We start from the raw sequence: 26,636 nt of genomic DNA, 5'->3' as shown, positions 1-26,636 counted from the left end.
CGATAGTAAACGGGGGATATGCGTTAACGCCCTTCGCATATTACTTAATTCCTCTTTCAACCCTTTCGAGCCAATCATAAACTAGGACTCCCGACTTGCACGTCTCATTCCGATTACTGGAGCCTGGATGATTGCGGCTCGGGCCCGAACAGCGGCCAGAGGCTGGCTGGGCCTTTCTCCATTTATTGTCGCACGTGCAACATGCTAATATTGCCATGCTTTGTCAATTGACCTTCACTCTCTCTCTTCTTCACTTTCCTCCCTTGCATCATTCTAGTCCCTAACTTGTAACCAAAATTCACCTGGTTTTCTTATGCAAAAGCTCTTACCTGAGGTTTAGATAATATTAATCACTTTCACCCTTATTAGTTTTTTTAAAAATAATTACTACTATCTAACTTAGATGCTCTTAAGGAAACGATGATTATGAGAAAATTGCGCTTATGAAACTTTCATGTATTCTGTGAAGGATTATCGACATGATTAATTATAATAACAATGGAAACTTGTTTCCAGCTAAACAATTTCTCCAATACATAGTTGTTACTTAACAAATTAATAACTTGTAAAATCTTTTGTAAATGCTATAATAAATCGATTAAGGTGAAATAGTGGAAACCAAGAGAGAAGGTGATGTGATTACAGAGTTAATTATGTATTAGGGCAAGAGTATTTAAATGCATGAAAAAAATGACTTATTTTTTAGGATTATCAACATGATCAATTATAGCAATGACATTATTACCTGTAACTAGATAAGCTAAGTTGTTTAAGATTTAGTCGTTGCTTCATTTATTAAGAAGCGTTAAAATCTTTGAAAAATGCTATAACAAAGAGAATTAGCGAGATTAGTGGTGGAGTCAGGAGAGCAGCTAAGCTCTACTTTATTAACCCAAATAAACTAACATTATGTTTCTTATATTGTATTTTTCATTTGCTAAAATTAACACTAAGCCATATTAATGCACATAAAAATTTGCATCAAGAGTTCACTTCTTCTAGGAAGTTAGACAAAAATAAGTGTTAGTCAATAAAAAAAACCGAAAGTAAATTCGCATCACCAAGAATATTCATATCATCTTTGTTAAGCTTGTAGAATTAAAAACTCTATAAAAAGGTCAAATTTCATTATTGTAGATAAATCTAGAATTTAAAACTCAATTAAAGATTAATTTTCCGACAAATTTATATAGCACTTGCTAAAAATTCATATTTATAGAAAAATGCATACATAGAAAAGCCAATTTACATAAACTTTCGCTTTTCTTTATTTATGTGATTTACGTTCCAAATGTAATAAACTTACCTTAATAATTCCTTCCTGTTGGCATAAACTATCTTTCTCTGTCGGCCAAATAAAAAATATCATTTTTCACAATTTCCCATTAATACTTATAATCTTCCCTGCCATATCCATATCGATGAAGATATAATATGATACTAATTGGTAGCAATTCAATGTGACTAATAGTTTGCCATGTTTGTGGGATTGTGATTATTATAATTCTTATTTTTAAATAACTCTCAAAATGAATAAAGACCCATGGGAGTGTTTTTGCCACCATAGGAAGAAAAAAAAGCAATGGAAAATCAATTTTCATTTGACTAATTTTCTCATTGGAAATTTTTTCTAGAGGAAAAAATTCTCTCTGGTCGGTTTTCTTGTGTTTGTGCTGCTATATGAAAAAACGAGAAAATTAGTTATGATTTTGTATTTACACTAGAAATAAATTGTATTTTTTATAAATAATAAAAAAATAAAGTTAAAAGTAAGAGGTAAGTGGTAAAAAAATCTCTTTAGGGTTTATCGGTTTATTTTTCCTATTTACTTAAGATAAGACGAATCAAGAAGAATCAAGAATTTGCAAGGACTGGGTTTTTTCTTCCTTCCCTTTAAAATCACTATAACTGGATCAATCTTTGATCGAGTCAGGCAGTGTAGATGTTTACAGTTGCAGTGGTGTGAGCAAAGGAAGCAGAAGAATGGGATAAAGCTAGCTTAAGCTGAGACAGCTTGGTGGCATGACCTCTCCTTTTGCTTGTCCTTGCGCATTATGGCAATAAGAAGAGACCATCCCCTCTTCCTCGGAGGGCTTCAGCGAGACCTCCCTGAGCAGAATGTGTTTACAAGGCACGTACTCACTGCAAGCCAGTCTCACAGCCACGTCTGTTCGTGAAGTCCCCTCGATGCCTTCGAATGTTATATTGGAGATCCTCACTGCTGATGTCTACACAAACAAGAGAAGAAATAAAACGAAGGCAACTTTCTATCACGATTCAGTGTAATGAGTTCTATGAGGGAGAAAGCAGCTGTTTTGAAGTTGTATTACTTTATTTGCACAGGGACGAGGAGAATCACAGTAGTGTTGGTCGATGACGATTGGATTAGAGACATTGATCATCTTTATGTTCCTGAACGCAATATTTCTGGCCCATCCATGTCCGCCCTGCCACTCCAATACCACCACGAACGATGGAAGTTTGCTGCTGTCAGTCCTGCTGTTTGAATGATCAAACTAACAAGATGCTGTTCATCCATCTTAATTTACCTGCCATGTCTTGATTCGCACGCCATTCTTTGTTCCAGTAAGCGTTGCTCCATCCACCAGGATGTTCTTCACTGTAGTTCTCGAGTACCGCTTCCCTAGGCTTCCTATACTGAAATGTTCGATGAAATGTACCAGTGAAGTCTGGCATGATAGCCGAGTAATAATGCTGGAGTAGTAGAATCGATGCTAGAAAATATATATCAGACCTTATTCCATGTCCAGGCCCGCACATTAGTCCACGTATGGTCACATTAACGGATCCCTCTCCTACTGAGACACAATCATCCCCTGCAACAGACAGCGGCAACGACAAGAAACGCAGAATAAGCGCAGAGTTCAGAATTGAATGAATAAGAAAGACTTCAAAAGCAGAAGCTTTTTTTGTTTGTTTTTGGCTTCCGAACCAGTTGCGATGGTAGTATTGAGGATGTGAGCGTTCCTTGTACGTTCAACATGAATGCCATCGGTCTGGGGACTTGTGGGAGGCGCCATTATTTGAAGCGAGAGAGCAGTTACGTGGTTGCAGTTGAGGAACTGTAAATGGAAATGAGGGCTCTCTAGAATCGTCACTCCCTTGACCTTTATATGCTTGCTATCTTCAAACCTCAAGGACTAGAATCCAAACAACAAGTACAAACAAGATTTCAAATATTTAAACAGCCGATGATCCTAAAGTTGAAGAGGGAGAAGAAAGCCCAGCACACTCACAGCAGGCATCCTTGTGCAGATTCTCTGTGACAGGGAATGAGAAAAAACCTTTTTTAGTTTTCTTTCTAAGCTAAAACAGTTAAAGAGGTCAACGTAGTTGAATGCAGGCGCTGGTGATTGAGTTACCTTGTTATTAACAAAGGAACACGAGGCGTTCCACCATTGTTGTCCTCTTCCCAGGAAGGTGCCTCTCCCTCGTAGGGCAAAATGCTTCAGGTCAGTGAATGTTAACCAGCTCCTTACAGTGCCCCAGCTTTGTGGTTTATCAGGCGCAATCAATGTGCCGTCGACCTTACCAGACGATTAAAGAGTTGAGAAACATTGGAGTTAGTGAATCGAGCCTTTGCTCTTCCATTCTCTTGCTCATCCTTCAAGGATGGCTACGAACGAGAGGATGGGGATGGCCAACAGAGGAAAGGCTTAAACTGAAACTGCAAGGACTAACGGAGGGCAAGATTCAAGTTGCGAGACATTTACCCTTAAAGAGAAATTAGCTCTGCAAGGACCGTGGAAGGTGATCGGTTTTATCAAGAATGTCCCGTTGGGAACGAACACGACTGCCGATTGCTCCTCATTACAGCCTGCAGTCCATGCAACGAGCAAAGCCTAAAGAAGGTAAAGTGCCAGCAAATTAAGATTAATCAACATGGTATCCCGTAAAATAAAAACGAACAGGAAGAACCAGAGCGCAACCTCAGTACTATCGGTGACTCCATCCCCTCTGGCACCAAAGGATTCCACGTTAAATATCAAACGACCATGGCTTTCTATACTCTGTGCCAGAACTCCCAGCAGCACGAGCACTAGTAAACTAACTCCCCAGGTGTGGATCTTCATCATCCAGACAATCAAACGTCGAAGACTCTAAACAGACTGGCTGCTACTGATTCCAGAGAAATGGAAGACGAATGCCGATGAGGAGAATTGGAAGCCAACACGAGAGATATGAGGACGTAACGAACTTGGAAGGAGAAGTAGCAGATGGGTAGTTGGAAGGGACTGAATTTGTGATTCAAGTTGCTGAACAAGACGCAGTCACGCAAGGACAGAGCGCTTAGAATCTGAAAATTGGATTAGATTTTTATAATTTTCTTTCTAAATCTGCATTAGCTTTTTAGTCCTGTAAGAAAGATAATTACGAGGAACAAGCCGTTTCAAACTCCGCTTCTTACACCATCTTGATTTTTCTCAGCTGAATTTGGTCGAATTAATTTGAACTCTATCCGCTTCTTACATCTTAACAAGAAGAAGCTTCTCGGAATTTGCTTTGGCCATAAGGTATGCTGTGCTCAAACATGGTGTTCTATTCGGTATTTGCTTCTTCACATTATTGGCGTCATCATCGTTTCTTCCCTTTATGCCAGATCCTAGTTCTCGCTCCCAGAAGAGCTGCAGTCGGATGGGAGCTCGGTGTGAGGAGTCTTGGCATAAAATGCCACCCTGAATTTTCATGGGAATTTGATTATACTACCCAATTTTTTTTTTAAAATAATAACACAAATAGCCATATTTTCGATTTAATATCATAAATACTCAATTTTGACTCATCAACTGTGTATGTGTACAATCAAAGGTGATTATTTTAACACATCTTAACATCTTTATGTAATTATTTTAATTTAATATATTATTTAATTTAATACAATATTTAGTAAAAAATAATTTAGTTTTAAAATCCTTATTCGTTGGTACAAATTTTCTACCTTATTTTTTATAATAAAAAAATATAAAATTCGTATCTTAATTAATTAAAAAATTTATTCTTACCTATTTAACACCTTTTATTATCAATTTAAAATATTTTGAATTGATTTTTTTTGAAAAATTATTTTAGAGTTTAAAATTCTAATTTATCATTACACGCTTTATTACCTTATATTTAAAAATATTAAAAAAAAAATTTAAATATTTTTTACTCTTCAAATATTTAAATAAATAAATAAATATATATATAATAAATATTAAAATATTTTAATTAAAAATATATATATTAAAAAAAGTAATATGTATTTTTAATATTTATCTTGATGACATGGTGGGTGACATGTTGTTAGACTCTTCGGGTGTTGATGTGGCACCATGTAAACAGTCAAAACTTACATGTTACCTTTGACTGTACATATGCACTTTACCGATCAAAGTTGGGCATTTGTGATATTAAGTTGAAAAGTTAGTTATTTGAGTTATTATTTTTTTAAAAAAATTAATACATTAAAATTTCCAATTCAAAAGTATGATTAATTTTAAATTATTTATTTAATTAGTTATAAAATATAGAATACTCAAACAAAAATGTTTACTTTTATAATGCTTAGATACTTGATCAAATTTTTAGTTTAACAATATCTTACTTATCACTCTTAAATTAGTAATTTAATATCGTATTAATAGTAATGAATATAATAAATAAATAAATATGGTATTTTATTAATAACATAAGATAGTTTTTAGTGTAATATAAATTAATAATATAATTATGAAGTAAAATAAAATTATTAGTTTAATTAATTATAACCAATAAAAAATAAAAAGACTTTGATAGAGGGAAAAGGGTTCGAACGATGAGAGGGGGAAGAAAAAAGAAAGTTGAGATGGCAAGAGAGAGAAGAAAGAGAGGAGTTGAGACAGTGAGAGGGGGAAGAAGAAACGACAAGAGGAGGCTGCACGGTGAGATGATGAGTCGAGAGAGAGAGAGAGAGAGGAGAGAAATGAGGGTTGGGAAGTAGAAAGGGTCGAAAGAGAGGATGGAGAGGGAAGGTCAAGAGAGGGGGATGCAAAAAGTGTCAAACTAGCAAGTGAAGGTTAATGAAATGGGTTTAGGGTAAGAATTCACATTCACTTGTTTTACACTCCGTGGAGTGAGTACGATTTCACTTTCCATCATGTGAATGCACTAATGATTTTGGGTAAGGGGGGTTAGTCCACAATGAAGTGGAAATGAAGTGGAAAATTGAATTGAAGTGAGATGAATTGCTTCCACTTCAACTCATGTTTGGGTGTTAGTCCAGGCCAGTTGAAGTGGCTGGAAAACAGATTCTAGTGTTAGTGCTCGGAAAACAGATTCTAGTGTCCTTTTCTAAATAAAGAAGAGAATGAGTACATAATTAACCAATTAATGATTACAATTCATTATAAATTAATATACTAATTACGTGTGACTAGAATAAATTATATAAAATTAATAAAAATTAAAAAATAACATAAGGGAATATAATAAATAAACATAATGGTTTAATTAATTATAGAAATTGGATAATTAACCAATTAATGATTAAAATTCATTATAAATTAATATACTAATTACGTGTGACTAGAATAAATTATATAAAATTAATAAAAATTAAAAAATAATATAAGGGAAATATAATAAATAAACCTAATGGTTTAATTAATTATAACAATTGGATAATTAACCAATTAATTATTAAAATTCATTATAAATTAATATACTAATTACGCGTGACTAGAATAAATTATATAAAATTAATAAAAATTAAAAAATAACATAAGGGAATATAATAAATAAACATAATGGTTTAATTAATTATAGAATTTGTATAATTAACCAATTAATGATTAAAATTCATTATAAATTAATATACTAATTACGTGTGACTAAAATAAATTATATAAAATTAATAAAAATTAAAAAATAATATAAGGGAATATAATAAATAAATTTAATTATTTAATTAATTATAGAAATTGCATAATTAAACCAATTAATGATTACAGTTGATTATAACTTAATATACTAATTACGTGTGACTAGAATAAATTATTTAAATTACATAAAACAGTTAAAAATAACATAAATGAATATAATTAATAAATAAATTATTTTGTAATAACATAATATATAGTATAAAAATGCTTAATACATAAAAATAAAACACGTGACAAAAAGGTATAAAATGACAAAAACTTTCCTTGCATCCTTAGTATAATGACATTTGCCATATGGATCGATAAGACTATTGGTGACATAAACATCAGACTCCAACCCCAATTTGATAGCATATGAGTGGATCTCTTTGCTCGCATCAATTAACTGCAAGCTAGCAATTGATTTCAGAATAGTGGACAATGTTGTCTGGTTACAGTTAAACCCTTCTTTTTGCATCTCACAGAAAAGTGATATGGCTTCTTCATCATTCAAATTTTGTACGTAGGATGAGATTATAGAATTCCAAGAAATTAAATCATGCATAGGCATCAAATTGAAAACCCTTCTTGCATCCTCCATAAGACCACATTTTGAGTACATATCAACAAGTCCCACACAGACAAATACATCAGTATCAAAACCCACTTTGATCAAATGTGAATTAATTTGCCTGCCCAAATCGATCATTCCCATGCTTGCACAAGATTTAAGAATACTAGATAGAGTGAACTTGTTTGGAGTTGTGCCTAACACTTTCATCTCTTGCAACAATTCCAGTGTTAGATCATGGAAACCATGAAGAGCACAACCTACAATAAGAGTGTTCCATAAAACAATATCAGGTAGCAAAATTTTCTCAAAAACCATCATAGCAGCTTCAATATCTCCTAATTTAGCATAAATATCAACAAGTGCATTGGCTGAAAGGAATCGGCATCATATCCAAGTCGTATCAAAGATCCATTAGACATATGCAACCTTTCCATACAGCATTTACTAGTTCGCTCAATTGGCTATGCAAAGAAAAGCCTTAACTAGTTCACTGAACTGGCTATTCACAGAAGAGAAGACCTTTTACAAGGTCGCGCTGATACACTTTAGCTATCAGGTACAACAACTGTCTTCAAGCCAATTTATAAAAGACTTACTGCTTAGTTCGGTTTATGATTCTACAATAAATTCAAAAACAAAATACTGATTTTTATGCTATATCTTCTAAAGGAACCATATTGACTCATCTAAGTCAGCACTGATAAAATTTCTGGATCTATTCTCACATAATAATCTCCGCTCTGTGGTCTTCCAAACCTCCTTTCAGTGAAACACTGAATGTCACTCTACTTTACCTCAAGTTTATTTTAAAATCGTGAGAATTTCATAGAAACAGCTCCAAGAAAACAAAATGCAAAGAAGTCAGCCTTTATCCGATGGGGAAGTTTCTCCCTCAACGATATGTTGGAGACCGCCTAGCGTTTACTTTTACCTAAATTCAACCACACAACATACAACACAGAGAAGTTTCTCCCTCTGGAATAGGAGTTTGAACTTGCACACACTCAGCCAATGCAGGTACATCAGAATTGACATCCAGAAACTTAGCCAACAACAGCAGCAAATGGAAATCAGAAATTCTTTTTACAAATGGAAGGCTTTTTGCACGGTCTAAGTGGGTCTTCAGTGCCCTCATGGTGACTGGATTTATTCGGTTCTCAATTGGAAAAGAGGGCCCTGCATCCAACATTAACATTGTGGGTGAAACATATTATGATAATGGACCTAAAGATAAGTAAGAGTGGAACCAGAAATGAAAGATCAGCTACCACTAGATTAAATATCCATCGTGGCATCCAGATTCCAGAAACCTGCCTCGTATAAAACTGGCCAACAGAATAATAAGCTTCCAAAGTTGTCTAACGTTTTAAAATTAGCCACAATCAAGATAAATTATGCACAAAAATTAAAATTAACTCAAACACAAAACTAAATTAGTTGAAAAAAAAATTAGGGTTTCGGATTACCTTCTGAAATTTGGGGAAAATCAGCGTCGAATGGGGAAATGTAAGCCCAATGGAAGAAATCGACCCCTAACTGTTGAAAATAGAAGAAGATTGAAGGAAATCGAAGGATATCGAAACCGGAATAGGTTAAATCAAAGGAAATCGGGGGAGGAGGAAAGAGAAGAGCGAGAATGAGGAGGAAGAGGGAGGCTGAGAGTGAAAAGAGATGGAGGCCTAGAGGGAAAAGAGAGAGGGAGACGAGAGAGAGGGAGAGGGAAGAGAAAGGCCGAGAGAGAAAGAGACGAGAGAGGGAGATGGGGCGAAAACGAGAGATAACAAGAGAGAGGGAGCAGAGAACGAAGACGAGCGCCGAGCGAGAGGAGCAGAGCGAGCAGACGAGAGCCGAGCGAGCAGACGAGAGCCGAGCGAGCAGAGACAGCGAAAAAGAGAGAAGATGTCGGGCGAAAATTTTCGTCCAGAGACGAAGGCTGAGCGAGAGGAGAGGAGAAAGGAAATGAGCGTGATTTTTTTGTTTCGGAGGGGGGGGGGGGGGGGGGGGGGGAAGAAGCGACGCCGTCGCTCGCGATAAGTGGATGACTTGAAAAAAGGGCGGAAACAGAATTCCGTCGTTTTTGCCTGAGGAGATGAAATGGTGTTATCTCACTTCAAGTCAAGTCATTCTAACGCCATAAGTGGGATGAACTAGGTAATACGGGGGGAATTCATTCCACTTCATTGTGGACTAAGCCCCCCTAAGTGAGAAAGTGAGTGAAATCACTTTCCCTCTGGATGCACTAACACGCCCCTTATTCTAGGTGAAAACAGAAAGAGAAACAAAGGAGGCACCAGAGGCACCACATTATGAGGTAAGGAAGCAGACCTGTCCTTAAGCATGGTTTTGCAACTTGCAGGGCTGAGTCAAGGGTTTGTTCTATGCTCTTCGAGTCCTCCTGAGCTACTTGGAGTACACCTTTCACACTCACCAGGACCAACCTGACTCGCCCTGGTCCAAATTTCGTGGGTCCTTAGACTAGATTTCATGGTTTAGGTATGTAATTTTCTTTATGGTCCGGAATCTAGTTTTCGTGTATGATGAAAGTGGACCCGCGCGGAGATGTACGAAACGCCGTCGGCCTGCCCTCGCCGCCGCTTCGCCGTGCTCCAGACGGTGCACTCCACTGAATCCATGAAGCGCACGTACGGAGGATATGGCCGAATGCTGGAGCTCCTCCTGAGGGACGGCGACGACGAGCAGTGGGACATATTCTCGGTCGTCGACGGGGATTTCAGCTTCGAGGAAAAGGGTGAAGACCACCTCCTTCACTCCTACCATGGATTCGTCATCACCGGAAGCACGGCCGACGCGCACGCCCAAGACATCCCCTGGATTCTACGCCTCTGCGACCTCCTTCGCTTCCTACACCTTAACAAGAAGAACCTCCTCGGAATTTGCTTCGGTCACCAGGTACAGCGATCGTGTTCGACTCTTCATTCATGGTTTCTTTATTTTCTTTGGTATTTTTTCTTTTTTTATATAATTGGCAGCATAATCGTATCGGTGCTAGCCAGATCTTAGCGCGCGCTCTTGGTGGCGAAACTGGAAGAGGATCAGTCGGATGGGAGCTCGGCGTGAAAAGTGTTAACATCGATACTGGGGCTGTATCCAAACTTTACGGACTGCAGCTAACTTCCCCTCTCAATGTGATCGAGAGTCATCGCGATCAGGTACCTCAGTTTTGCACCTACTCTCTTACTTCTGTAAAAAGGCAGGGGATGGTACAGAGGTTCTTGCAAGGTAGTGAATGCCTTAATGGATTAAAATGTGAGAATCGTAAATCATGCCTAAATCATAATTCAGAGCATCAGTGAATTTGATCATATGAACTTGTACTTCAAAGAATAGAAAAAATGATCCCTGTTATCTAGACCACTCTGGGATGAGTTTCTTTTGGAGAAAGAGAATGAAGTACTTACAGATTCTTCAAATCTAACGAATTGTCCTTAAATATTAACCATATTTCAGGTATCATGCGCCCCTCCAGGTTCTGTGGTTTTGGCTTCTTCAGCAAAAACGAATATTGAAATGTTCTCAGTTGGAAGCCATGTTCTTGGCATACAATGCCATCCAGAATTTACCAAGGATGTCATGATAGAGATCATTGAGGGATTACTAGCGACAGATACAATAAGTGTACGTGTATCCTTTCTAGTTTTTCTCTCTTTCTTTTTTTTTTTTTTTTTGGCTTTAGGTTTTCATCATTTTCTGCCAAAAAATCTTCACCTTTATTTGTATATGTGATAATTAAGCATCTCTCATTTTCTTCACATTTGCTGTAGTAAAGCTATGAATTCTTGAAATGCCATTAAGGAAGCTATTTTCTCAGTAAACAGAAGATGTGATTAAGACAAGTTTCAGTCCAGGTTGTGGAATAGTAAGTTTCTTGTATGGTTGCAGGAATCTGGCAAAAGACCAAAAAATGTTTTTGTGGAATCAATAAGTTACCTTCATGGAAGTTATTCAACGAGTTCAGAAGTTCACATGCAAGACATATACCTTGAAATTGTTTCTCTGAACTTGTATAGCTTGATGTGGTTATGAGTTTCTGCAGCTAACTTTGGATTCAATAATCAGCTCACCTCAGACTGTACAAGTTTTGAGGTACACAAATGTGTTAAAATCATTATTCTTTAGGAAAACCGGATTGAAAAGTATGCCTGGTGACAGTAGGTGGCCTTGGTTTTGCTGTTGGATTGCATTAGTGATGAACCTTGAAAAAGACTGAAATAAGATGTGGAGACCAGAACATGTTGTAGTGGTTGCTCTAGTTTGTCCAGTTCTGCTGGAGACAACAATTCCGTGTACCATGCTTGTGCTTCAGTGTTTCGGTTTGAAATATATAATGACTTTCAACATATCTCTGTGGTAGGACAACTGCTATACTAAAGTGTTTGCAGCAGTGTGGTTATGATCTAGCAATCAAATACTGAACTTGTTCATTTTTAGGTTCAGTACTCTTGTGTTTTATCTGAGTCTGAAATATAAACTCTTTATGACCATCTATCCTGTAGGCTGAAGTTGCAAAGGAGGCTATTCAAAGTTTTGAAGAGAACAAGTTGAACCTAGATGAGCTTATTGTTCTGTGCAAGGCATTCCTGAAAGGAAACTCTGAAGAAAATCCCAAAAATATTTCTAATTTCTGTTAGTTGCAGATGGGGAAACCGGTTTTTTTACCATCTATTACTTGAGAATGTGAACCTTCCAAAAACTGACAACCATTCTATGTAAGTTAAGAATGAGTTGCAAGTGCAAAAATGAATCCATTCATAGTTCTCTATGCTTTAGTCATCTATCTTGGAAGAAAAGACTATTAAATATTAGTCCATCATATCTTGCATAACCAACGAAGCGATTCAGAGTTTCGGACTAACCTAGACGAAGCATAGCAGGATAAACAATTACAGGGAATCAGGGATGAGTTCACCAAAACCCAAACCTGATACCGAAACTTGAACCTAAAAGAAACCAGAATTGTTAAACTCAATCCCAACCCGATCAGTCTTTGTAACCCCGTTCTTGTAAACGTCCTGTTCTCTTCAATCCGACTTCTCTCAACCCCAGTTTAAGTTTTTATATCGTCTGTGAGTCAAATTTGGGTCAAGTTTTCAGGTTGGGTTTGGGAAAACCCGTTTTGATCCAAAACCCATCAGATTTTTTTTTTCCTGCCCTGTTTCTGACCACAGGGTGAAATAAAAAACCCGAACCCAAGTTTTTCAAAGTCGGGCCAGATCAAGTTCTCTGTAAAAACCGACCTATGCCTACACCCCTAGGAGGAATTGCTAAGCCAGTTTCCTCCCGGTAGTTTTATTTTGAACCTCTGCCCGCTGCAAAGCCATTTATATCAAAAGCTTCCACTTTGCAAGGTAAAATGTACGCTATTCAGGTGAATGATCACAGGGTTGATAGACAGACACTATTGCATTTCTTCAAGATGAGAGTTTTGGCACACGACCGGGTACTGTTCTTCCCGATTCAGTAATCAACATTGATTGGTAGATCCATATATTGGCCAGCTAAGTAAATGCTAATGATTTCATTTTCCATTACATTCCCTTGAAAATTTTCAAAGATATCTTACAGCCTTCTAAAACAGCGGCCTTGCATGTAGAAATCAAATACATGGAAGCAACATTCTCTCGTTGAAAAACAATTCAGGTTAATTAGCCTCTTTCTACTTGCACAGCTTCCTCAACGTCTTGCCGTATCACCGGTATGCTGCTTTGGTAGCTTTGGGTATTTCAAGAACGAGATTGCCCATAAGAGGCCATCAAGGATTAAAAAAATCGGCCTCACACTAATCTGTTTCCTCGCTATCCAATGTGAAGGAAGGTGCCACCTCTACTTCCCTGACCGCTTCGATTTTTCGCTTTCAGCAGCCAGTTCAACACCGCTTTCCAGCTCCCTTTCAATCAGATCATAGTCATCCATTGGATCCAGCCTCCGGGCTGTATCTGCAACCCGTGCTTTTTTCCGCTTCTCCAGTGCAGCCTTGACCTTCTCCTTGTCAATTTTTTTAATGGCATCTGTGGGTCCATAATTTTTAGTGCCACCTTCACTATATAAAGAAGAATTTGATGCACCTACACCTGAAGCCTTGCACAAAGAACTCTCATCCTTCTTCCACTCTCCTGCTTCTAAAATTTCCTCATTTCCATCCCTTCGTTGATCATCATCCCTAGGCTGCTCTGAGCCAACATCCTTGGATTGGTCAGAAGCATCAAGAATGTTTCCCCTGCTAGAAGAAAAGGACTCCAAATCATTATGATGCTGACGCTCTTTACCAGCAGTATCTGCTTTGTGATCCAAGCCATCTGATCTTCTCTCAGTGCTGCCAAGGGCATCATTCGTGTTTTCAGTTCTCTGGGAACCACTTAGATTGTTTACCAACATTGGTTCATCAACAGTCGGAATCTTAGATAAGGCTCTATGGCTGTTAGATGCTCCACCACCTGCACTTCCTTCTACTTCACTCCCATGAGAAGGCACTGGACGCACCCCATTTTGCTCATACAGTTCCAACATTTGATTGCTAACCTCTGTATGAAATACAAACCAGCATATAATACAATGGTAATATCTTTTTCCATTTTTGAAAATGAGAGTTTACCTTATTGATAACTATTGGATAAAACCTAATCTTACGAACCTTCTAATTGTCGTGGGTTTACTTCAAATTCTTGCCACCACACCTTCTCACCATCAGAGGGAAGCTTCACTTTAAGAAACTTTGCAGCGAGAAATATGGCACCTGCCGCAATATGGTGGGGCTGAAATTGCAGGCACAGTGATGTCCGAAGCCTGCATTACACTCCCAAGAGAGTCCATAGAACCAACTTTATCCAGAAATGAAAATTTGATAAAAAGAAGAAACTCAGTGAAATAATACCATACCCATCATTGACAAAATTCCATGCAACTTGAGCAAGGGCATTTTGAGCAACTTTAAATTTCTTTATTGCTTCAACGAGGGGCTTGTAAGGGTGTTGGACATTTAGGTCAAAGCCAAGAGTTGCCAGCACAACCCGCTCAGCTAGTAAAATAAGTTCCTTCTGTTGTTCATACGTTTCCTGTAAATATTGAATAAAACTAGTTCGCTGTTAAAAATCAAGTTGGCAGAAAGGGGAAAAAAAGTCAAAGAGAAAAAAATGAAATTGGTGATCACTAGAATGGCAGGAGGCATGACAACAGAAACTACATGGTACCTTCATACTTTTCGGCCTCGGACTCGGGACCCATAGCAGGCAACCAAAAATCCGAGTCATATCATTCAATATGGTTTGTATTGGTTAATACAGAAAGAATGAATTGGATCAAATCTTGGTCACCCTAAGACATGTCAAAAACTCTGAAAAATCACAAAAATAAAATAAAAAATAAACCTAACCTCCTTTATTGCACACTTGGGCATGAAAAGTTCGTGATAAAAGGTTTCAAGTGACTTCCTCAAATTACTTGAATAAAAAAATCCAAACTGTAAAGCATCTAACATGAGTCTCACAGTCCCCACAGGCTAGGTTAACTTTTGTCGACCAAATCAGGTTAAGTCCAAGTTTGACCTCTTGACTCGACCAGGGCTTGGCCAAGTCTGATAATGACTCAGTTGAGTCAGGAGTTGACTTGCCAAGTTGGGAAACCATGGTACCTTCTGCTTTATTCTCTGGACAGCAGCAGGATCTTTTTTGTGTATTATCTCATAGGAAACAAGAATAACATCCTTCAGTGGACAAGGTGTTTCTTCAACTTTTCCTGCAAGGAACATGCATGCAGTTGCGATGGTCTGTAGAGAACATTAGCACGAAATAAGCATCATTAGCTGGAACAAGAAATCTGATACAAATCTGAACAATTTTAATTACATATTTTTATTTGATCAAAATGGAAATAATAGTCCTTGATGCAAAAATTATGACATGCCAGTGACTGCAAGATGGCTTTCCTGTAAACATGGAGCAACCCAAAGTAGAAGCCAAATTATAACTTGTGAATTCAAGTCATGGTTGATATCTTTTTCTTTTATTTTTCACTGCAGACTAATATATAATTTTTTGTACTGAAATTGTTACTTGCTCCCACATATTGGTGGCAAAGCAAATTTCCCAATGGATCATAACCCATGTATGGTTTCAGACACTACTTGGATGCCACACCCAGGATCTTTACCGACCAAACAGGAGGCAATCAGGAAAAGTTGTGGTGCATAACACAACATGAATCGTATCTTCAGGAACTTGTGGAATAACCCCAGTAAACTGTCACTTCACCTCTTTCCTCATTCGAAGCTCACAACCACCCAACACTATTTGTGATTTAACTGATTACTATGACAAGTTGAAACTATTTTTTTTTAAAAGAGAGCAAATTCAACTATCCAATAGCAAAGAATTGAACCTGGCTACATCATATCTATTAAAATACAAGCCCAGGGGTATTTTGGTCATTTTCTTATTTTATAGTATGGCTATTAGATAGAAAATGTCTTATTTTATCTCTAGTTAAATTTTCATTCAACTTACACATGTATTTTAGGAGAGATGTGATTTTGAGGGGCATTTTTGTTCATCTGTAAATTTTCACTTGAATCCGAGACCCCCCCCATAAGTGGGGGTTGAGTCCGTGGGAACCTAGACCGATGGGCAATGGGGGCTTCTGAATCACTCGTCGATGAAGGCCAACCAAACCGGACAAGTCTTAGAGTCCTCTTTAAGGTAGGTCCTCTTCCTCCCCCGACTCAGGGCGAGGTAACACCAGCACTTATTCTCCATGGCAGCACCTGCTGAAAAACAGATACATACCATGATTGAGAACAGCTTTGGGGCACCTAGTGCCCTAAATCGGGAACAAAAAACCAAGAGACACATATTTGGATATTGGATGAAAAGTCCAAGATTGTTTACCTTTTCGTAGACCACTAGGCAGGTCCAAATCAAAGACAGCAAGGTTTGTAGGCAATGAGGAAGTTGGTGGATCATGAGAAGAGAGGTTTGTAGAAGTAATTGCAAGAGGCACTGCAAGAGCACGAGAGCGACAGTTGTAAACGTAAAGAGGCAATGAAGAACTCGATGAAGTTGGTATATCCAATAATGCAACAACAACAGGACTGTCTGAAGGAGATTCGGGTGATACAAGCTCAGCAGATGATGAAAAATATGGAGTATGTTCCAAGAAGGTCACATCGGTTGACATATATGTCTTCCTTCGAATAGGATCATAACATTTGTACCCTTTTTGTCGACGAGAATATCCCAGAAAAACACATTTGACAGAACGAGGTGACAACTTACCCATTCTAAGTATACAAAAGACCCTTTCCAGGTGCACCCTTCAAGTACTACAAAATCCTCCGAGCAACTTCTAAATGGACCTTTTGAGGATTTTCTATGAACTGGCTCACAACTCCCACAACAAATGAGACATCTGGCCTGGTAACTGTAGCATAGATCAGTTTACCTACTAACCGTCGGTATGGAGATTTATCCTTGAGTGTAGGATCCTGGGTGTCATGTAGATTATGATTAACTTCCATAGGGGTGTATATGGGTTTAACAACTAATAAACCATACTCCTATAACATATCCAATATATATTTTCTATGAAAAAGAACAATATCTCACTTGCTACGAGTGACTTCAATGTTAGGGAAGTACTTGAGAGAGCCCAAATCCTTTGTCTGAAAATGTGTGACCATATATTGTTTAACTTCTATAATAACATCAGGATCATCATCAGATAACACAATGTCATCTACATAGACAACCAAAACTACCATACCAGTCTTCCTTTAAAGTAGGAACATAGAATGATCACAATGGCTCCTATAGAATCCAAATTGTAGTACTACATCACTAAATTTTTCAAACCAGGCCCGTGGACTCTGTTTAAGTCCATAAATAACCTTCTACAACTTACACACTTTTCTTGTCTCCCCTTGAGCAACATACCCAGAAGGTTGCCTCATATACTTCCTCATGTAGATCACCATATAAAAAGACATTTTTCACATCGAGCTAAAAGAGAGGCCAACCCTTATTAATAGCCACAAATATGGATGATGAGATGAGTGTTTTGGTGTCTCGGGCGTCTATGTGATCCACCTGCAAGAGCAACTATTGTGGGGTATCGTTGGGTTTATCCTATCAAATATAATATTGATGGCTCTATTGAACAGTACAAAACTCGGCTAGTAGCGAAGGAGTATACAGAGGCTTTTGGAGTTAATGTCTTTGAGAAAGTCTCTCTTGTGGCCCGACTTACTTCTGTACGTATCTTAATATTTGTGGTCTTTAATAAGAGTTGGCCTCTCTTTCAGCTCAATGTGAAGAATGATTTTCTATATGGTGATCTACATGAGGAAGTGTGTATGGAACAACCTCCTGGGTATGTTGCTTAGAGGGAGACAAGAAAGGTGTGTAAGCTACAACAGGCTATTTACAGACTTAAACAGAGTCCACGGGTCTGGTTTGAAAAGTTTGGTGATATGGTACTACAATTTGGGTTTTATAGGAGCCATTGTGATCATTCTATGTTCCTATTTAAAAAGGAAGACTGGTATGGTGGTTTTTGGTTGTCTATGTAGATGACATTGTGTCATCTGGGTTTTAGTTTTAATTTTCATTGTATTTTGAATTGGTTTATTTTTGTTTGGGCCGTTACCAATTTTTGCAGTAGGCTAGGGACCATCGGGTTTTCTTTTTGTGTTTAATCCTAAACCTTAAGTTCAGGGGTGGGTGTATCAGTTTTCCCAAATGTATCGAATCCCTTAACCGATACATATCAGCCAATATGCTCCCATGGATTGGCCAATACACGCTAGTATCGGCCGTATTCCCCAAGGAAAAGTCTGATACTTATAAACCAATATGCGATGCGTATCAGCAATATGCCTACCCATGCATTAGTTTATAGCTATTATCGTGCTTTAATATGAGCTGCTGGATTTTAGATTAGTAGCTATATAACACGACTAAAATCTTGTACCAAAACAACCATAAAGCAATTAAGAAATCTGGATTCACTAAAAAATTGAAGCTTCTTAAAGATAAATTAAAAAGTTGGTCCAACTAAATGGCTGATAGCCTTATTTGTGTGATCTTTTTAAAAATGATTTCACCAGTATCACCAATCATGACAGTGCTCTTTGGAAGTGAAGGGCACATTTGAAGTGATTAAAAGAGAGTTACAGAAGTGGCTTGAGGTTTTGGCCTAGTTTTCACATGGAGGTTTCAAGTGTGAAGTCTTGAGTTCAAGGTTGACTTTTGATAGGTCATTGATTACTAAAGAAATTTTAATTTTTTTTCAGGTATTTACAAGAAAGAGATTGTTGACAGGCCATTTCCCAACTCTTCTATACTCAGCCTTACTTAGCAAGGTTTTCGGACCTGAACTCAGGCACCTGAAAACCCAGGTTGGATTGCCTGAGTATCAGGACTCGCAAGTCTGATGGTCTAACTCAGGGAGAGTCAGCCCAGAACAGAAGGGTTGAGTTTGACCCCTAACCTGACCTACCCCCTCCCAAATCCGAGTTGACCCATTTGAGTCACAGGTTGATTCAGTGAATCAAAAAACCATGTTACTTAGCAGCAAGCTAGCTTGCTTGAGTGGCAATCAAACACAAAGACAATGAGAAAGTTCTCTAACTGTGCAGTTGATAAAGCCATCCAGTTGTCAATGTACAAATGGATCTAGTCCACCAAGGGAGCCAACCATAAGCACGATAATAAAGAATTTACAAGAATTCAAGTGATGAAGGGTCTTATCTCTGATTTTCTCTTGTGAATCGATCTCCACAAACAACCTTTGATGGTTCCATAGCTGATCCAATGGCTGGATTTGTCTCGTTGATTGGGTAACAATTTGTACTCCCTAAACCCTAAATCCAACGGGGGAAATTTGATTTCGCTTTTGTTTGATAGTCCAAAGAGGTTAGGTAGAACTCCAAAATAGTCTCTGCATATCGCAAGCTCTGTGACAACTTCAATTTTTTTTACAAAATTGCAACAAAATTTCTGTTTGTTCCAAACTCTGTGCGGATTATGGCAGCACTATTGATGTTTGTATATTAGCGAGATTGGCAGAATTTTCTTTTGTCTAGAGCTCTAGAAAATTTCTCCTCTCCCAAAGCTCCTCTCACAAGAAGAAAGCACAAGTGAGTTCAAACTGATAAGCCTAATTTCAATTAAAGTGCATTTACATAAAAGAGGTAATTATCCTAGAGTGGTAATCAAGATTGATTAAACGAAAGCACTTGATAGAGTATTTTAGAACTTTTTTGGATATTCTACTTCTCAAAATGGGTTTTGCTCCTAAGTGGAGAAGTCGGATTAAGTGTTGTACTTCTTCAAGCATTCCTCACTCTTCCCTCATTAGCCACGCAAGTAGAATGGCTCCTACCACTTTCTCATGAACCAGCTCTATGTCTCTTGTCCAATTTGTGGGCAATGCAATTTCTTTTTGCAAGGGAGATTTTGAACAACTGCAAATTTTCAAAGAGGTTATGAACTTATTTGAATTAATTTTGGGGCAAAAGGTTGCACCCCCCTGGCCCCGTGGGGGCATCTTGTCCACATTATGGATAAACCAATTATTTGGCCAACTCCTCCAGAATCTAGCTTCACACCTCATGGTCAGCAAATATGGCTACTGTGACTCCTGGCTAAAAAAGGAGTTTACCTCTCAGAATTCTCTCTCCTCCATAGCCTTCCCCCTTAATTGGTCTATATGACCTTGTACTAGTGTAATTTTTAGATTTTTCACCTCTTTTTTTTGGCTGTTTGCCTTTGGGCTACATCTCATGTGGTGTCCTTAAGACTCCCTTCTTTCACTTTTTAATAAAATTTCTCACTATTCATTAAAAAAAAATTAACTGTCTTTTTTACAACTTGGTCTTCATTTTTTTTCTAGTCTGCCAAGTAAACCTCATGTGGACACCTATCTCAGAAAAACTTGAGAAGCAGCTGGCCACATGGAAGGGTAATCTGCTACCCAAAGCTGGTTGGCTGACTCTCTTGAATCTACACTTACAACTATTCCAATTTACTACTAGTGTGGCCGGATTGAATTGAAATTGGAGCATTATTTACTTTGGTGTAGTAGTGCCGGTACCTCAGGTTTTTTCGTCTTGTAAGAAGGGATGAAATGTGTTTGCCAAGGAAATTGGGTGCTCTTGGAGTGAAGAAGATCAGACTTACGAACAAGGCACTACTTATGAAACGACAATGGAAATTTTGTGCTGATAAGAGAAGCCTTGGAGATCTACTGTATCTTGTAAATACCGATTCTCTAGCACATGTTGGTGGCCTCCAAGTACTCAAAATCAGCAGTCCTCCCCCCTCTGGACGGTTATTTGTAAATTCTGCACTGATTTTGGTACATGTATCGGATACAAGCCTGGTGAGAGATCTAAAGAAAGAATTTGGAAGGACGTCTGATTAGGTGAGAAGGCACTAACGAATTCGTTTCCTTGACTATTTCAGCCAGCTAGAAACCAAGACACTATGATAAAGGGTTCTTCGAAGTGTCAAATCTTGGAATTTGAACTTTTCCTGAAATGCGAATTTGAACTTCAGAAAAGCACTTCTCCAAATGCTAGGAAAATGATGTAGTGTTTGCAATACTGAGTTCACCAAATAAGCTTGGGAATGTAAAAACTGACTTCTATTCACTAAATAAAGAAGGTACTGGCAAACTGACTTTAGTTAACTGAACAAAACTTGGTACCACAACTACTAACTTTAGATTTAATACCAACTACATGACTTGGTCTAGTTTCACAACTTCTGAACATCAGTATCGCTGAAGCGAAATCACTTGTTTTTGTATTATTGTGAACTTGGTACTCCAAAAGCCAACTTTGCAATGAACAATCAAAGTATATAAACAAAAAAAATACATGCTACGTCATCGATGAATCACTTACATGGCCTGTGATCAATTACATGACATGTTGAAACAAAAGTCCTACGAGTTTTTTTTTTTTTGCTGACTGTCATTCTAGCTAACTTTTTATAAAATCTAGTCGGTTCTAACAACAAACTCAAAATAAGACCATTGTATGTTTTGGAAAAAAAACTCTATCATAAAACTCAATGCATGGAAGATTTTCCATCATAAAGACATCTCCTTCTTCTCGAGTATCTTGTTAGATGTTTCGTGGATGCTCAGTTTAATTTTCCAGAATATTTTTATAAAGTTAACAAGCAATTAATTATGCTGAAATAATTTTTATAACCATCCATGTCCATAGTCCAATTGATTTATTTGAACCCTCTCAATGAAATATCTTTGCTATCCTCAACCAATGGTCTGGAAGACTCTCAACCACGAGAATATCTCTCTTTTGTATCTAGATGCTATCATGGTTGATTTACCTAGTTTCTTTAAATTATGGTTCTTCTTTATTAATTAGTATGCGAATAGCTAGTTAGCTTATTATTTCCCATGTCCTTAGTCTGTTTAATCCTGTTCTTAATTCTTATAATTTGAACCTCTTTATTGTCCTACATTGATATGGTCACTATATTTGAACTGCAACACAGAGTTACATTCTAATCAGTGGAGAACAATATTGTAGTCTATAATTAAACCAATAATCTCCATAGCAATCTGAAAGTAGTGACTAAACCAAACCCATATTTACAATTGTTTAGGTAAAGCAGCAGATGTGATATCATTTTAATCACACAAAAAAACACCATAAATCCAACTCAGGATTTAACTAGTTTCTTTAAATTATGGTTCTTCTTTATTAAGTAGTATGTGAATAGCTAGTTAGCATATTATTTCCCATGTCCTTAGTCTGCTTAATCCTGTTCTTAACTCTTCATAATTCGAACCTCTTTATTGTCCTACACTGACATGGTCACTATATTTGAATTGCAACACTGATATACATTCTTATCGGTGGAGAACAATATTGTAATCTATAATTAAACCCACCTAATCTCCACAGCAATCTTAAAGTAGTGACTAAACCAAACCCATATTTACAGTTGTTTAGGTGAAGCAGCAGATGCGATACCATTTCAATCACACAAAAAAACAGCATAAATCCAACTCGAGGAGGACAAAAGAACGCATAGAAAATATCTGCCAAATATACTTACTAAGAAAAATGTCTAAAGATACTCACCCTTCTATCATTCTTCATATGAGACTGACGAAGGAAAAACCGGTGACAAAATATTATTGCAGTAGCTATCGTCACCTGAGGGCTGTATTAAAGAACAACTGTAGTCATCATGCACTACAGAATATTTTCACCAAGTTTCAACAACAAAAATCCACGTCCATGAAAACTTTTAAAATTGAAACCAGATAAACCTGAGGGGGAACAAAAACACCTTCCATGCTCACGCAAAAAAATAACAATAAATGACAAACATATAAAGACGAAAGACATAATAGTTGTTGACAAAGTGTTTACACGATTCTTTGCAATAGGACCAGCTAGAGTGACAATTTAATACTTTATTTTAGATAAAACAAGAACAGAAGACACTCCAAAATCCAATAAAAGATGAAATCACGGATAAGAGAAGTTTTAATCAACATAATGATGAGATTTTATGGCAAAAGCACCATAGCCAAGAAGCTGGTGCCAATAAGGCCAACCCCACAACATCATGGATTTTGGAAATTTAAAGGTAACAAACCATAAGTTACAAAACCAGAAAACCCGTGGCCCTGTAGGAACTATGACAGGAATGGATTTAAATATAAGTTCTGATTCATCGACACTCCTTTCTAAACGAAACATTATCCACATGAAAAAAGTAAGTGAATTGGAGCACTGAAATGAAAAGAAAACAGAGAAGAAAAAGGTAAACAATGAAACTGGAAATGTCATTGAAAAAATATCAAGGAGATGATTTTTTTGTTTTTGTTTTTGAAATAGTGAAATGGATATGTTGAACAGAGTAGATATAAAACTAGCAAGCATTAATACAAAAGAAGAAGGAAAAAATGTGAGTTATTTGGGAAGGAAATAAGAAAAGATCAAACAGAAACTGTTAAAAAGCATAATTAATGTTCTTGATCAGAAGCCTGTGAAAACAGAATAAATTGATTTAAACAATAATTAAAACACAAAAGAATCTTAAAATAAAGATTTCGTATTTCAATAATATGCTAAACTGATTCACATATAGTAAATAATAAAAATGATATTTACATCTTAGCTACCAACCTGATCTGGTTCCATTACGGAAATTCTTTGTTTACCTTTTTTTTATTTATTCCTTTTTTTTGCAATTTTAGTAACATGTTTGGTCAAAATAATTAGGTAAATGATAAAGGCCATGGCAAGGATATACACACAATGTAAATCTCAAAAATTTAGCAGTTGATGTCAACAAAAAAAATCCTGCAAGGCAAAAGAGCGATAATGATACTTACACTTTAAGCCTCATGCCTAAATCTTGTAAAAAGGTGCAGTATGATTTGCGAAAATAAGTCTCCTTCTTCAAGTCAATGCCATCTCTTCTAGAAGGAGAATTTTCTTCAATCTCCTTTCTTGAGAAGTACCAACCAGGACCTGATTGATCATGCTCATCCATTTTTGCAGAGAAAAGCTGTATGGGCCACTTTCTGTCATTCCATGATGGGAAGGATCCCCAGAACTAATCGTTGATGTCCTTCGATTTTGAAGAGAAGCCAAACATTACTATCTGTAGATTGTCATTGCCATAGAGAGGCCGTGTCAGTCACTCAAAGTCCTGCCCATCAAGTAGCAGAATTTCAGCAGAAGTACAAAACATACAATTATAGATGCAACCTTCGTGGAAAGAAGTAACATTTTCAGCCATTATCAGAATGCCTCCTTTCTTTGGTTGATTTAGGCAAAGATGACCAACATGATTCGGCTCAATCTAGTTTTATCTACTAGCAATCACCAAAAATTTAATCTTTTTCAGAGAGCCAGATTTTTTAATTTTTTTAAAGTTTTTTGAACAGTGTCTTTCTGAAAACAAACAACACTCTTCTGCAATGACTGAAATTGATAGCCAAGACCTCTTAAAGATCCTATTTAGAAAATGTATCCGAATGTGGAGGCATCAAACTAGAATAAATTAGTTTTTTCGTTCTTTTGAATGGCGACCAGGGAGAATATGACTGGCATTGTCGTGACAAATATTTAACGACTAATCTGTCGGAATTTTTATAACTATCATATTACATTAGTTTATATTTTAAAAGGAATTACAGAGACAAATATTCCAACCAACGGAGAACTAAGACGCATCATGAAATACTTTTTACCTTTCTAATAAATCCTAACTTCATCACGATTTTTCTAAAAAATTAGATTCTTCCGTGAAAGAAAAGCAATTTCTGGTTCAGCAGCAAAAATGAATTTCAACCATCCAACAACGAGAGAATTTTAAATATGTGACAGTTATTTCAGTTCACTGCTGTTAATTCCAGCTCAAAGAAATAAAAAATGGAAAACACCGTGAAACAATTGATCAATTTCACACAGAAAATTAAAAGATCGAAGAACGCGTACACAAGGTGAGCTTCGAAATGCTATAACCCCTAAATATCTAGCTTCATAGTTCATGTCACCAACAAATCCATTAGCAAATCGTAAAACCTAGAAATCAAAACCCACAAAATAAAAAAAAACAAATAAGAGCCAGCTCAGAATTCATACAAAGCATACCTATAGAGCGCTTATGAACGAAAAATCCGAGTTTTTAGTCTTCACGGCTTTTCCAGCTTTATCGCCTTCACTGGGAGCTGAGAAGCAGTGCAGCTTCCTCCATAACAAGGAGTAGGAATACGAAGGCTTCTGGAACAGTCGCTTCGATGGCCGCGAAGATGGGGGGCATAGTCGTAATATCACGAAGCAAAAAGCACGTGATAAATGTTCAGATCGTCTTTTCACTTTTCGTCTCCTTTAAGCTCATAATTTTGGTGGGAGTTGGTCCTGTTTAGCATCAAGCCTATCGGCTATCGTAACCTGAACTCCCTTTCCCCTGGCTGGAGCCCACCTGAGTATGGTTGGCCCAGCGAAATTGAGCCTATCAACCAAGTGCCCGGCCCAACTTGATTTTATAAAATTTATTCAACTATGTCACGCAGTTAGATTCGGCTAAGTCTGTCTAGCCAAACCGAATATCTATCCCGTACGGCCTAATTTTTCCCAAAAACTAGTCAGTCTCCTTGTTCCTCGGATCTTCCACTCAACCTCCACCCTAGATGTTGCAAGACAAAAGAACAACAGAAAGACAAAAAACATGGAAGAGAAAAACCCAACTTTGTATTAAGAAAACAACTCTAAACCCTCCAGGTCACATTTGCATACTCAGCCAAGGTTGTAATTATGGGTGGAACTGTGTGGTGGGCATGTAGGCGTGTCGTCTAAACTCGACTGGTCGCCCCTCGTCTCAATCTGGTTGAGGTTCAGGGATAGTTGTACACATCAGTTGTACACTTATGGGACTAACATTAGAGTGTAACCATGTAGGACACTTACTTGGCTCCTTAAAAACAAAAAATTGTATTTGTGGATGATATAAATTTAAGGGTTTTCTGACTCGGAAGTGTTTTAGTTAATGAAAAAAATTAGGTCGGATTGTTCCAATCAAAGCCCCTACCCCTACCATCTCTGCATAAATGTAAGGGTTTCATTTTTGTCTCAATTGTAACAACATCTTGTTACCATATAAGGAAAAACAAGGAGGGACTAGAGGGAGGAGGCAGCCCTTTACCTGTCTTTTTTTTGTATGAATGGGGCAGTGCCACCCACCATATGACAAACAAAAAAAGAAGGGAGTCTTAATGCTCAAGGGTGAGGGACAATTCTACTCTCCTTTTTGTAGGGGTCACATACCCTCCATTATGCCCTTAACAAAAATCCGGGACCCATTCCCTCTCATTGTTTAAATAGAGGGGACATAATTATTTTTATTAATATAATTAATTTTTAATGATTATTAAAAAAATTATCCTTATTTAACAAATATTACTAATCATATTCAAATTTTGGCCATCTACGTAACTGTTTATGAATTACAACATTTAAACCAGCCTTCCCTGTGAAATATTTTCTGATCGTAATTCCTAAACTTCCGTCTGGTTAGAACAGCAACGGACACTATCACAGTCAGTAAAGCCACTCTTGGATTTTCCTACAAGTTACCCGTCTTTGCTCCCCAACA

The 26,636-nt window shown here is 37.2% G+C and overlaps 2 protein-coding genes across 6 annotated transcripts; one reads left to right on the top strand and one right to left on the bottom strand.

Annotated features, from left to right (window-relative positions):
• Positions 1-10,004: 10,004 nt before the first annotated feature.
• Positions 10,005-12,267, top strand: LOC137942050 (gamma-glutamyl peptidase 5-like). Of its 2 annotated transcripts, none has more exons than XM_068787726.1 (4): positions 10,005-10,386; positions 10,491-10,646; positions 10,945-11,112; positions 11,991-12,267. In XM_068787726.1, exons 1-4 carry the CDS (start codon positions 10,036-10,038, stop codon positions 12,123-12,125), a joined length of 810 nt encoding a protein of 269 aa, XP_068643827.1. In that variant the 5' UTR covers positions 10,005-10,035; the 3' UTR covers positions 12,126-12,267. The 2 variants fall into 2 exon arrangements, with proteins under 2 accessions (XP_068643827.1, XP_068643826.1); XM_068787725.1 differs by lacking the exon at positions 11,991-12,267 and adding an exon at positions 11,377-11,946.
• A 638-nt stretch (positions 12,268-12,905) lies between these two features.
• On the bottom strand, positions 12,906-25,233 carry LOC137941712 (cyclin-T1-3-like). Of its 4 annotated transcripts, none has more exons than XM_068787242.1 (7): positions 25,136-25,233; positions 23,869-24,188; positions 22,604-22,685; positions 15,122-15,256; positions 14,371-14,546; positions 14,126-14,277; positions 12,906-14,015 (listed from the first exon to the last, which is right to left on the bottom strand). In XM_068787242.1, the coding sequence occupies exons 2-7, from the start codon at positions 24,027-24,029 to the stop codon at positions 13,318-13,320; spliced, it is 1,404 nt and encodes a 467-aa protein (XP_068643343.1). In that variant the 5' UTR covers positions 24,030-24,188; positions 25,136-25,233; the 3' UTR covers positions 12,906-13,317. The 4 variants fall into 4 exon arrangements, with proteins under 4 accessions (XP_068643343.1, XP_068643344.1, XP_068643345.1 ...); XM_068787243.1 differs by having other exon boundaries at positions 23,869-24,140; XM_068787244.1 differs by lacking the exon at positions 25,136-25,233 and having other exon boundaries at positions 22,604-22,701; positions 23,869-23,936.
• Between the last annotated feature and the right edge of the window lie 1,403 nt (positions 25,234-26,636).

The sequence above is a fragment of the Aristolochia californica genome, unplaced genomic scaffold (assembly GCF_029961685.1).
Source record: "Aristolochia californica isolate CCGP_79_NKW_82.1479 unplaced genomic scaffold, dmAriCali1.0.hap1 SCAF_9, whole genome shotgun sequence".
NCBI classification, from domain to species: Eukaryota; Viridiplantae; Streptophyta; class Magnoliopsida; order Piperales; family Aristolochiaceae; genus Aristolochia; species Aristolochia californica.
Note: the sequence above shows the minus strand (reverse complement) of the source record. Positions and strands in the feature narration are given on the sequence as shown.

What these genes read in the sequence shown, in the direction of transcription:
- LOC137941712 (XM_068787242.1), bottom strand. Translation starts at nt 24,029, where the DNA reads ATGGATGAGCATGATCAATCAGGTCCTGGTTGGTACTTCTCAAGAAAG. An exon ending in TTAGGCATGAGGCTTAAAGT is followed by an intron (nt 22,686 to 23,868) that starts GTAAGTATCATT and finishes TCTTTAATACAG; the next exon opens with CCCTCAGGTGACGATAGCTA. An exon ending in TCCAGAGAATAAAGCAGAAG is followed by an intron (nt 14,547 to 15,121) that starts GTACCATGGTTT and finishes CAATATTTACAG; the next exon opens with GAAACGTATGAACAACAGAA.
- LOC137942050 (XM_068787725.1), top strand. Translation starts at nt 10,036, where the DNA reads ATGTACGAAACGCCGTCGGCCTGCCCTCGCCGCCGCTTCGCCGTGCTC. An exon ending in GAATTTGCTTCGGTCACCAG is followed by an intron (nt 10,387 to 10,490) that starts GTACAGCGATCG and finishes GGTGCTAGCCAG; the next exon opens with ATCTTAGCGCGCGCTCTTGG. An exon ending in TAGCGACAGATACAATAAGT is followed by an intron (nt 11,113 to 11,376) that starts GTACGTGTATCC and finishes GTATGGTTGCAG; the next exon opens with GAATCTGGCAAAAGACCAAA.